Source organism: Chenopodium album, chromosome 4 (assembly GCF_948465745.1).
Source record: "Chenopodium album chromosome 4, dcCheAlbu1.1, whole genome shotgun sequence".
NCBI classification, from domain to species: Eukaryota; Viridiplantae; Streptophyta; class Magnoliopsida; order Caryophyllales; family Amaranthaceae; genus Chenopodium; species Chenopodium album.
The window spans coordinates 55,690,787-55,703,729 of NC_137837.1; the positions used below are offsets into that span (position 1 = coordinate 55,690,787).

Below are 12,943 nucleotides of genomic sequence, written 5' to 3' on the forward strand. Positions count from 1 at the left end.
CTTTCCTTTCTGATTTTTCTTGGAAGAATATGTGGAAAACAAAAGTGCCTTATAAATACAAAATGCTTCTTTGGAATTTAGTGAGGGACATTCTTCTTGTGAGTTCTAATCTAAAAAAAGAAGATAGCTTTTTTTGATCCTATGTGCGTGAGATGTGAAAATCCTATGGAAGATACTATCCACATTTTCAGAGACTGCACCAATACTTCAGCTCTATGGTCCTTACTCTTTTCCAAATTCAGCTATTTAAAAATCGAATTAAATCGTTTATACAATACTAATCTTTTAGACTGGTTAGCTTTTAATTTCTCAAACTCTTCAGGAAAACTATTTTTGCAGTTTGTATATGGCATATTTGGCACACTAGAAATATTGCTATTTTTGAGCAAAAAATGAATTTTGTCCAATCTACTTTTAATAAGTTCATTGTTGATTATTATCTATGCTTGAAATTAAATCAGGCAACTTTGGATCGACCTTACTCTTCTAGCAATCAAGTTTCTAGGATGTGGGCTCCTCCTCATAAGGGCTACCACAAGTTAAACACATATGGTTCTTGGATAAATGTTGATAATGCAGGAGGTGGTGGTGTGATCAGATGTGAAAAAGGTCTCTGGATTATTGGTTTTGCAATGAAATTCAATGCTCTAACAGCAGCTTCAGCAGAGCTATTGGCTATAAGAGAAGGCTTATTGACAGCTTGAGATAAGAAAATCAAGTTCCTGAAACTTGAAATTGATGCTGATGCCTTGACAAAGATGTTGAAGGACCCTAAGCTGTATGAAGACAGTGACCTGGGTAATGTGATAAGAGATGTTGCTTCTCTTCTACAGAGGGATTGGACAGTAACCATCTTTCATGCAAACAGAGAAGTAAACTTTGTGGCTGACAGATATACTATGGGAAGAACTAAGATCAAAGTGGGAGAAAGAGTTCCTTTCAGCTACCCTCCTGCTGAAATTTTTCATATTTATGCATCTGAAATTCCAAAAGTTACCCAGCCTAATCCTTGCAGCTATGTCCTAGGCAACAACATTTGCTTCCTTATTGTTGCTGCTACTTAGATCTTCTTTAGTTTGCTTTGAAAACTTTCTTAATGCTTTAGGTTGTACTTTCTTTCGAATAGCTTTGAGTTGTATGTGTTTGCACTCAGACTATATCTTTTGTTCAGGTAACTATGAGAAGCTACAAAGCTCTCCAACTATCCTGTATGCTTTGATGATTTTAATCATCATCATTCCTATCATGTGATATAATATTATGATCCTATTTGCGTTAAAAAAATAAATAAATAAAAATTTCAGAGCTTTTTTGGTGCAGTGGTATGGCCTGCTGCCAAGTCAGTAAGAATAACAGATTCAGACGCTCGCATAACAGGGTTACTATTCACACGCATAACGAGATTACTGGTTTTGTCAGGGTTACTTGTATTTTTTCAGGGGTTACTGGTTTTGTCAGGGTTACTAGTATTTTTCAGGAGTTACTGGTTTTGTTAGGGTTACTCGTATTGTTTAGGGGTTACTTGTATTTTTTTTCAAGGGTTACTTGTATGGATTACTTATACAGGAGTTACTTGTATTTTCAGGAGTTACTTGTGTTTTTTTTTTCCAGGGGTTACTTGTATGGGTTAATTCAAACCAAGGGTTACTTGTATGAGTTCTTTAATCAAGAGTTACTTATATGAATTACTTATTTAGGGGTTACTTATATGAATTACTTATTTAGGGGTTACTTATATGAGTTACTTCAAAGGTTACTTGTATGAATTACTTATTCAAGGGTTACTCGCTACTTATTCAAGGGTTGCTTGTAGGCCCCATACCAAACCAATAACACCCTACAAGTAACCCCTAACAAACAAGTAACACCCTACAAGTAACCTTGACCAAAACCAGTAACATCCTACAAATAACCCCTGACCAAACCAGTAACACCTCCACCAAACAAGTAACACCCTACATGTAACCCCTGACCAAACCAGTAAGTAACCCCTGACCAAACTAGTAACACCCTACAATTTTTTACGAAGAATGTTCGATCTAAGATTTCACGAAGAAAACGAGCTCACATTTCTTTGGTTCTCATCGATTTCACTACTTCAAATGTTGTTGATGATCTTAAGGATAATTAATCACAATTTTTCACAGCAATTTGATGCCCAATTTCTACAATTTTGAGCTTTAATTGCAGTAATTTGGCAAAGAGGAGAGAGAATATGGTTGTTGGTGATGTGTGGTTTGGCTTGAAGAAGAAGGTAAGAAAAGAGGAGGAAAAAAAAAAAAAAAAAAAGAAGGAAAAATGAGATATGGTTGCTGTGATATATGATTTGGCTTGGAAAAGAAGCTAAGAAAAGAGGATAGAGAAGAGTTGTGGTATTTTTTTAAAAAAAAAATAATAATAAAAATTGTGGCCGGCTACATGGTGTGGCCAACCAAATACAAAAATTTGTGCAATTTTTTTATTTAAGGTTCTAATTTGCAACTTTTAAAAATATTTAAGGACTTTTTACAAGAGGTCACCTTAAAAAGGTCTGTTTTGACAAATTTTCAATTTAGTAAAATGTAAATGATGTGGGAGAGAAGAATATATTTAAAAAATTGATTTGAGTAGAGACCATGAAAACCTCTTTAAAATAGAAGAGATATAATGTACTTGCTATATGTAACACTTAAAAAAAACCGAGGAAGTAATAAAGTACAAACTTATACATGCTACAAAAATACCACAAAATGTACTCTGGTCATTGGAATTTCCAATTCCTTAATTCCGGGAAAAAAATAAATAAATAAATAAAAACAGCCTCGACTTCGTGGGACGGAGAGTAATAATATTTAGGAATGTGACATTTTTTTAGGCATCATTTTGTATATATAACTTATAATATAAGAGTCCCTCTATCATGGTGTATGGCACTGCTCCACTGCCTGACTAGTCTTCTATTACAAAGCTTGAATTCCAAGACTCTATACAGCAATGTATTCATTGACGACTTCAATAATTATTAGTCACTGGTAAGGAAAAATCAAATAAGATGATCACGATTCCACAGTAGAATCATGCCCTTCGAAACCCAAGGCAAATGTATCATTCTAAAACAAGTGATCATGCTGCGGTCTTTGTGTGATAGAAATAGATCTGAACATCGCATGTGTTCCACAGCTCATACCACAGTTGATAGTTTTTGTGTGGGTATTACCAGAAACAATAAGCTATATGCAGTTAATGCATCAAGAGTAAGTATCATTGCGACAATCTTAGTATTTCTGAAGAGTGGTACCTGCGGTTTTAAGAGGCCAATTAATGGCAGCAACTGATTAAAATGTTAGATTTATGTTGTACAAAATAAGATGTGCGCTCCAATGGAACAAGAAAAAAAAAATCTTAGACACTAGCAGGAAACAGAAAAGCAAGCCATAGATCTGGCTCCTATAATTTTTTTCACCCAACAGAGAATTTGATTATACTCTGTACCAGAGGCTAGCAGGAGAACAAAACATAATTGACCTAGTGCATATAAATCATTCCTTAATCCACATTAACACAAGAATAATGAAAGTTTGTGGGAAGTGTGACAAATTTATCATTTGAATACAATATCTGTTGTATTAACCTGTAACATCAGTAGTAGCAGGTTCAATATTGAAATTCAATTGTCTATATACATATATAATTTTTTTTTTATTATTATTTTTCCTTTTGTTGTTAGTAGTTTTCTACAGATTTGTATTCTCTGTCTCTGCATATCCTAATGTTTTCATAGCCAAAAGTTGTATCATTGCATGTATCATGCTCCAAACATTAAATAAACCATGAAATAATACAAGGCATGTCCGCATGTAAATTTATATACAGAAAATCACCACATAATACACCCAGAAATAAAATAAAACTTTATACATATTTAAAATATATTGATCATTTGGATTATAATACTAAGTTGAATATGTATGACAGACATTTGTAAGCAAAGTCGCAATTGTAAGTTACTCATTGTTTAGGAATTAGATAGTAAAGTCGAGGAATTTCAAAATAAAAACAGGACCAAGTACATGGAACTGAATAATGCTTCTCAAAGTAAGACCCAACTTTGACAATTTTGGCCTTTTCTTTGTTCGGCAAGTCTAGTAATAACATAAGCATAAATCACTTACCAAGCGACTCATAGCTATTTGTTAGAGGATGAAGAGACCATAGGTATTAATTCCTCAGGTTGTGCCACTTTCAAACTTCCTTGTGAAGCTTCTTTTTTCAATTTATGATTGTTATATCCTACAACACCAGCAATGGCTGCACAAAAAACTCTTAGCATTGTTATATGCTCATTTTGGGAAAGGCTTCAAAAAACTTAACAGATTGAACCACCTCTCATGTATGCTACTTAAAACTAGAGTAATAAGACTGAGGAATTAAGACTCTACCTATTCCATAGCCAAACAAATTGATTAGTGTCAATTTTGTATCAGCAAAAATCAGGGCAGACATTAGCACAACAACCCAATCCTTCACCACCCCAGCAACACGAATGGTGAGCGCACTAGTATGCGAGATGACAAGGAAAACTGAGAGATTGAGGGCAAAAGTACAAAGGCAGTTGAGTATGAGAACAAGAGGTGGAAAATTCCATAATCCATTTGCATCCATTATTGGCTTCTCCAAAAATAGCCATGGAATGAAAAGGCAGAGAGCACTGCCAGGAAATAAAAATAAAATAAAATAAAAAGGTAATAATAAATTTAAAAATGTAACAAACATAGGACAATGGATAGATAAGAAAATTACCTGCAGGGACTCACGTAGTACATGATGGATATAGGATTCAGCTTCAAACCCTTCCTTTTAACAAATATCTCCATAAAGATGAGCCTGAGGGCCTCTCCAACTACACCTCCCATTTGGTAAACAACACCAACCCAGCTGATACTTATTTCACCATAAGAAGCAACTATAACACCAAGGCTTATGACTGACATAATCAAAAGCATTCTACAGCTCATGACCTCAAGCCCAGCAGCCACTCCAAGGATGAAAACAGCTACTGGCACTGCATTAGTCACGTATGAATCACTATCAATATCACAAACCATATAGGAAAATTTGTTGAATAATTTAGTGTATGAGACAATATTCATGTTTGCTTTGCTTAATCAATGTTAATATAGGTGAAGGTGCTAATTAGGTGAGGTATTTTGATTAAGTAAAGCAAAATAATTTAGTCACGTATGAATCACTATCAATATCACAAACCATATAGGAAAATTTGTTGAATAATTTAGTGTATGAGACAATATTCATGTTTGCTTTGCTTAATCAATGTTAATATAGGTGAAGGTGCTAATTAGGTGAGGTATTTTGATTAAGTAAAGCAAAATAATTAGAAGCTAATAACCTTGGTTTAAAGGGAAAATCAATTGAGAAAAGGCAAAGAAGGCTGCTCTTGAGCTGCCCGGATCTGGGTTTCACAGCCCTACAGGGCGCGATACCACTTTCTGGAAATTGGGTCCACCGCCCGGCAGGGCGCGAGAGGTTCTGTTTTGCGTCAACCAGAATGGCCCGGTTGGGCGGTCGACGGCCCGGCAGGGTTTGAGTCAGACTTGGTTGAGTTTAACGGTTACTTCTTGAATTTTGGTTGGTTATTTGTCAGTCACATCGTGACTTTTGGCTGAGTAATATTGCTCCTATAAATATGTAATTAAATCATATGATGATGTACAAGGAAAATGGGGTGAGTTCCTTTTCGTGAGATTCATTTCTCTTTTTCCTAATTTTTCTTGTTTATGTTAATTATCATCATCATAATTTTCATAAGTTTGGTTACATTAAATCACAAGCATACTACACACTGTTGTGATTGTCTTCGTTGTATCTCCTAGTAATTTCGTGATACCCGGTGTGTAAATTCAGGGTCGAAATATTACTTTGGGAAACTGATTTCGTTCAAGCCTCGAAGTGTTAATTTGTTCAATTTCATGTCATTTTTGTGACCCGGTAACTCAATTTCCCCAACAAAATTCCCTTTTCCTCTTGGGTTGGACAGTTGGGGGAAGGAGGGGGGGGGGGGTGGAATGGTTACAGAGGATGATTAAATTCTGCATCATATTTCCACTCATAAGACTTGTAATAAGTTAAAAAAGATCACAATCAAACTGCCGCCAAGACCAAAGCATGCTTAAGCCTTCTTACTTCGTAACATTTATACCCTCCTCCCTACCCCACCCACCCCTTCTCCCATTCCAAGCTCTGCGACGTACAGAAGTACTTTCGTATAATTTGAATCAAATATCCACGATTGTTACTTACCCTAAACATATTTAGTACGAAGTGTATGCAATAGCACATGTGCACAAATGCATGTGAATACAAAGATGTGTTCATGAGCAAGCACTGAATCTATTGACTAGTGAAAGCAATCCAAGCAGATAACAAATTTTACAGGCCATGGCTTTAAGACAATATACTAGTCATTATGTGCAAGATGGTACTGATACATATAACAGTGATAAAAGCAAGCTAATAGGGTTCACAATTAAAAGATGTCAGACTTACTAATGGCCTTCAACATTTGTGCAAAAGCAACTGATATGTACAGGTATGCTGTATTCCCCAACCAAAGGGTCATTGCAAACATTGCACCAATAGGAATGACTGACGTGATATATCTGTATCAAGGCATCTTCAGATAATTAATATTGCATAACCTGACCATATTTCAAACGAAACATGGATCCTATCAAAGGAGACACAAGATTAATGTAGTCTATGTAGATATGGCAAAGGCGTGACACAAGATGCTAGTCACTAAACCCACATGTTAAATATATATAATAATTTAAATACTGATCTTAAGTTATCAAAACAATTTGAAGGCCATCACCCTGATGTTGAAATAAATTAGAAGTCAAGCACAATCATCTCAAGTTTTCTGATCTACAAGCCTAACATTCTTAAAATCCTAAACAAATAATGTGGGTAATTGTTATCTATGTCAACCTAGTAGGTTCATGAAAAGTTGCAATATATATATTTTTTTAAAATAAACTGATATCAACAAACAGAAGTTTCTTACAAAAGCATACTTATGATTTTGACAAATCCTGTTCATAAAAGCCACCTAAAAAACAGTATCATAAGGAAAAAAGAACGATCACAGTGTATTCATTTAGAAGGGAAAAAATAGTAAGTTCAATATAAATTTAATGCGACTTTTGTTTCAGCTTCAATAAGCAAATTAAGAGAGAAACTAAAAAGTAGTAATTAAACTTGACCGTAATTTTTCAATGTGAATCACAGAATTATTTTCACAAGTAATCAAGGTGATGGAATGCCATAAGCAATGATGTAATCATTCAGTTATCACAGAGCTTGCATTTCCACTCCATGATAACTGAAGCATAAAAATAGCATCTATTCATAATTGACATGATTTACCAAGTTAGCTCCCAACTCAAACAAATTTTAACTCCTACTCTAATCAAGGATTGATGAGGGAAGACATCTGTTCACAATATAATTTCTACTGCATCAGTTATGTAGCTAAAATCCATATAATATTAATGTAGGCTTGTTGTTTCAAAACAAACTTAGGCAACAATTCAAATTTTCACTGACAACTGTACCATAAATGTTTTAAAGTTCTGCTAATTTTGCCTGCTAAGGATCTCAGAAAAACATCTTGAACAAATAACATAGAGATAATAGGAAGGAATCATAATAAATCTTCCTCACTTTTTAGAACGAGAACTGCAAACACAGTACAGATTATAGCTTCAAACATTGTGGAGTTAAGGGGTCATTGAGAAGTTGCAGGGACGGAATGCTTTGATGGCAATTACAACTTTATAGGGTGAATCTGGTTGAGATGAAATCTTCCTGTAGTCCAGATACCGTGCATCAAATGGTTTTCTTTGAGCTATATTTAACTTCAGGATGGGTGATGACAATTGGGGATTTTATGGTTTGTTATATTTCTGTAATTTAAAGGATTTGCGTTTTCTAATAATAATAGAGTTTGCAGCTGATGATAGCTTGGCTTCCTATGTGTACACTCTTTCTTCTCACGAGTACACATGTGTATACTCATACTCGAGTACCCATGTCCAACATGACAACTGGCAAGGTTAGGGGGGTAGAAAGAGAACAGATATAAAAAATAAAATAAAATAAAATAAAAAAATAAAAAAAAATAAAATAATTGAGAAGATACCTCAAACTTGAGATTAATTTGAGAAGATACCTCAACTTTGAAATGAATTAACAATGCCAAATTTCGATTTTTTTATTTAACCAAAAAAAACATTATTTTGTTAGTATAATCAAAGAATCAAACTGAATTGCAGACACATAAGAATGAAACAGTAATGTGTACAATTTATTCTTACACTTCCATGGTCATCCCTTCTTCAACTTTTAAAATCTGAAAGAGAGATATTTTAAAATAAGAATTGAAAAGGTAAAAAAAAAAAAATTGATCACAATAATATAAACTGAGAAATTGAACAAAAAGTACCTTTAGAACCTTTGTCAGCACAAAGCATAAAACAGAGGAAAAGACCATGTGAAGAAGAGTCAATCCAAGAGGGTAAGGAAAGTTTATTTCCTTTGACGACAAAACCCACTGCATTTAATAAATGACAAAACCTCAGACTCCGCTATTCAAGTTTAATAAGCTGCAAAGATATTGAATTAACTCAACGGAAGATGGGTATCATTGGCAACTAATAAAGTAGGGCAACCCAAGATAACTAATAAACCAACTTTTTAATTGACACCCCACTAAAGTAGCATAGCTCGCAACACAAATTCTTATTACACTACATTTAGATTATTTAATTCTTAAACCAAATAACACCTCAAAAATCTGAGGAGATAAAGCATCATCTTAAAATTCTTAAAACCAGATTCAAGGAAGGGAATATTTTTATCAACGTATTGCAAGTAAGACACTTGAACATCCTCTCTCCTAACTTTAAAATCTCTGATCAAGCCCCTTAAAACCCCATTCTCCAATAGTCCCAATGATCTCCCAAGACATCAACCACAAAAGTAAAGAGAAGTGTCTAAAGATCTCCCTGTATTGACCCTCTACATGAAGGAAACATTCCATAGGAGCACCATTTACCATAAACAAAAAAAGAACGGATTAGATTAACATACATTTATGCAATGCCTCCATCAAATGCTAAATCGGACGTCAAAACCATTGTTCTCATAGACGCTATCACGAAAGACCCAATTCACACTATCATAGGTCTTATTAACACTAAAAACCAGCCCTTCAAAACACTTGCGAAGTTGCGGTGCTAATAAGCCTTATCCATAGCTTTATTATCCATGACAACTGCATAAAGAATTTGTTTATCCACTACAAAGCTCATTGGAACTGCTGATATATAAGAAAGAACTTGTTCTAACCAGGTTTCCAACACTTTGGTGGCTATATTGAATGCACTATAGACAGCAAACTAAATGGCCTATAATCTTTAACCTTAATGAACAATCCTTTTTAGGTACCAAAAACAATGAAATTAAATTATGCCCAAACAGCCAGCAATTAATCACAACCCAACAACCATTGACATACAAGTCAAAGTAAAACCAACAAGACTCGGTGACTTGTCGTTGTCCCATGCTAACACTACTTTTTAAACTTCCCCTTCTTTAAAAGGTCTCTCTAATCTCTTACCCACGTGTGATAAAATATGCTTTGAAGTAAGACCCTTAGTCATTATTTGTATACTGATTCTTGAATGAGCAATAATTATAGAAAAGAGAAATCTCCCAAAATTCATCGCTTAGTGTACAAAAAAGATACTAACTATACCATTAAGGTGAGCCCTTTGAGCTCATCAATGCCCTATTTGGTGTGAGAAAATTCAAAATGGAATTGCCCAAAGGTGCACATAGGTAAAAACAAAGGTGCTAATGTGCTAGTCTATATGGGGAGGGGGTATTACAACAAGAATATAAAGTTCCTTTTTCTTTTTACATCAAAGGAACAATAACATAATGATTTCACAATGACTACCAATAATTAGCAAAAACCTTAACTAACATCGTGACACAACATCACATGATATGTCAAAGGATTGGACTTTCAAGGGTTTGATCTATTAAATCACACAAGTTAGGTTAGTGTCAAGGGATTTCTTTTTTCTTTAACACAAAAGAAAGCCCAACTTTCCCTTGACCACTATAGAAAGTAATATCATAATATCATATGGAAATATCATATCCAAAATTCTTAGAGGTCAAGATTATGGCATTGGGTCTTTAGAGCATGTGAAGAAAAACCTAAGGCTTATTCACCTATCTTAAGAAAAGATATAGTACTTGAATTTTCCTTCAACAAACTTACCATGTTATATTGACTTATGCAATGTCTTCCACTCATTTTTAATTCACATTAACAGGGTGGTGATTTCTTTAAGAGTAAGTCATAAAACGATTGAATGTAAATTAGCAGAAGAGAACTAAGGAAGAAGCCAAAAACGAAGCTTCCACTTCCATCTAAAGTGTATTTAAGTTGCTTTCACATGTTTGGCCTTGGTCGCTGAGATTTATATGTATTTTACACCAACTTACTGCTATGGAACGGGTCGAAGCACACCAACAACCACCTATCTGGGTATAAGAGAGGAGGCACAAACAAAAGAGCAAGGGACAAGACCAACGGCGGCAGTAAAGTGTAAAGACAAAGAATTTTAATAATCCACCGAAGAGTGTGGCAAGGAGTATTTCTGTGTGAAGGCTGCACCCGCAGGTACATGACAAAATATTAATGTGAGAGTACTTTGTGAGAGAAAGCTTCATATAAATAAAGGATTAGTAATGCAACAGTAGCTTCATGTTGTTGGAGAAGTTATTAGTAGTATATTTGTAGTGGTAGTAACCCTCAAGAGTAGCTCTGCTTTTTCCTCATTGTATTCCTTCAAGCATTCCTCTATATTTGATTGGTTCAACAAGTATACTTCTAAAGAATCTTTTACTATTGGTGCTTTGGTTGATAATCCATCTAAATCAATGTCTTGATATCGGAGTTTTTCTTCTTACAGTTTGAAGGATAGTCTGTCAAGGTTGACAAAATATCACTATTTAGCTATAAATTATTGAATAGTGCATCTCTCTACTTCTCCCTCATGTAGAAGTGTAGCACACTTGCATATTCTAATCATTACTACTTAAAGCATAAATAAATCAACACAGGTGAAAACTTAGTTTTAAAAGGCACAAGGCGCATCAAGGCGCAAATGGTCCATGCAGCCACGCGCGCACAAGGCAAAGGTGCACGCCTTTTGTATGCAAGGCGCATGTATTTATTTATTTATTTCAAATTATTTTTTACTTTGATTGTACTTAATACTAATTTAAAAGATTCATCATAAATTTAATAATGGTATATGTAAAGCTAAGGTAGTCTGAATTTGAAAAAATGTTCGTCATTCTTCAATTTATAGCTTAAATCTTAGTTATTTTCCTTGAGGTGCAAAACCGTGCCTTACCAAAGGCGCTTAGAGGCGCCCGCCTTCCGTAGGTGACTAAGCCTCGCCTAGCTAAAGCCAATCTCCCAGGAGCAAGGCAGGCACACTTTTTAAAACTAAGGGTGAAAACAACTCTCATTTGTAGCTAGTTTATCTGTTGTTCAATATTTGCCTTATTCATGATCCTTCAACTAGGGCTTTTTATGTGTGAAACTGCAATGGCTTTTACAAGGGTTTATTTGTCCAGAAGTACCATAGCAAATTTTAGCCACTCAGAGCAATAAAAATCATGGACCAGTTAAGATCTAGACCTCCCAAAACCCTGCAAATGGCAATGGCTGCTTTCTAAATTACGGCGGAACAGCCAAATGTTGCAAACTCACTAATGTGAAGTAATCCAATTGAAACCTTAATAATTGGCTCTAACTATCAAACTAAAAACCCTCTTAAAACCCTCAAAAATCCGATCGTTCACTTTCAATTCAAATTCTACAACAGCAAAATACTTTTCCCAACATTAACATATGAATTCCAAGCTAAAATGCAATACCAGAAATCATATTAAGTTTAACAAAGAAAATAAAAATCAAAATTCAGAACATCAATAAATTCAATAGCGAAATCGAATAACAGAAATACGCAGATCCACACATTGAAAGAAACATTAACAATTAATTTACCAATTAAAAGAGGAAGAAGAACGATAAGAGGAGAGAGAAAATAGACCTTGTTGAAGAAGATCTGACCACTAGAAAGCGCGATGTAAATGAGTAGATAGATGTAGGTTAGAGTTCCATCTTTGCGGGAGTTGGTTGATGAATTCGCCATTAATGGATATTTTATAGAAATTGAATGAGCAGAGAAAATACTGCATTTGCAACTGAGAAATGAATCAAATGAGTGTGGCGGTTTGAGTGAATTTTAAGGCACTGACCACTGACCACTGACCACTACGTTCCTTCGCTACTTTGTTTACGAGAGTGTAGTGATTCACTTTTTGCATCCCTTTTTATATTCAATGCAAATTGCTCAATTCTTAGAATTTTTTTTTTTTTAAAAGAGAAAGTTATTAGGACGCCCTCCTCACGAGTCGCACGGGGTACTTCATACTTATAACAAAGAATTGAAAATAAATTAGAATTGTTACAAACATTAATATTCATATTATCCGAAACTACTGTCCTACATTAGCGATCCAATTTGCTGAACAATTTGTCTAACGATAGATGTGTTGGATACTTAAATTGTGAAGCTAGGTGAGGAGAGAGAGAATCTTTAGAATTGTTCACAATTTGTCTAACAAATTAGATTTTTTTTTTTTTTTTTTTACATTGCAGTAAACAATTAAGACATAAGACTACTACTCATCTCTAGTGACACTTGCTAGATTTTGAGTAGCCTTACATGAGATACACATACTACAACAATTGAAATTAAAAGTACAAACACGGAAACTAAAATTAAGCTTC

The 12,943-nt window shown here is 34.5% G+C and overlaps 1 protein-coding gene across 3 annotated transcripts; it reads right to left on the reverse strand.

Annotated features, from left to right (window-relative positions):
• Window positions 1–2,626: 2,626 nt before the first annotated feature.
• LOC145629142 (putative sugar phosphate/phosphate translocator At3g14410) lies at window positions 2,627–12,438 on the reverse strand. Of its 3 annotated transcripts, none has more exons than XM_081681673.1 (8): window positions 12,201–12,438; window positions 8,504–8,611; window positions 8,376–8,410; window positions 6,544–6,656; window positions 4,801–5,041; window positions 4,419–4,687; window positions 4,152–4,287; window positions 2,627–3,277 (listed from the first exon to the last, which is right to left on the reverse strand). In XM_081681673.1, the coding sequence occupies exons 1-7, from the start codon at window positions 12,300–12,302 to the stop codon at window positions 4,166–4,168; spliced, it is 990 nt and encodes a 329-aa protein (XP_081537799.1). In that variant the 5' UTR covers window positions 12,303–12,438; the 3' UTR covers window positions 2,627–3,277; window positions 4,152–4,165. The 3 variants fall into 3 exon arrangements, with proteins under 3 accessions (XP_081537799.1, XP_081537797.1, XP_081537798.1); XM_081681671.1 differs by having other exon boundaries at window positions 4,780–5,041; XM_081681672.1 differs by having other exon boundaries at window positions 2,627–3,310; window positions 4,780–5,041.
• Window positions 12,439–12,943: the final 505 nt, after the last annotated feature.

What these genes read in the sequence shown, in the direction of transcription:
- LOC145629142 (XM_081681671.1), bottom strand. Translation starts at nt 12,302, where the DNA reads ATGGCGAATTCATCAACCAACTCCCGCAAAGATGGAACTCTAACCTAC. An exon ending in GTCAGATCTTCTTCAACAAG is followed by an intron (nt 8,612 to 12,200) that starts GTCTATTTTCTC and finishes TATTAAATGCAG; the next exon opens with TGGGTTTTGTCGTCAAAGGA. An exon ending in ACAAATGTTGAAGGCCATTA is followed by an intron (nt 5,042 to 6,543) that starts GTAAGTCTGACA and finishes TGACTAATGCAG; the next exon opens with TGCCAGTAGCTGTTTTCATC.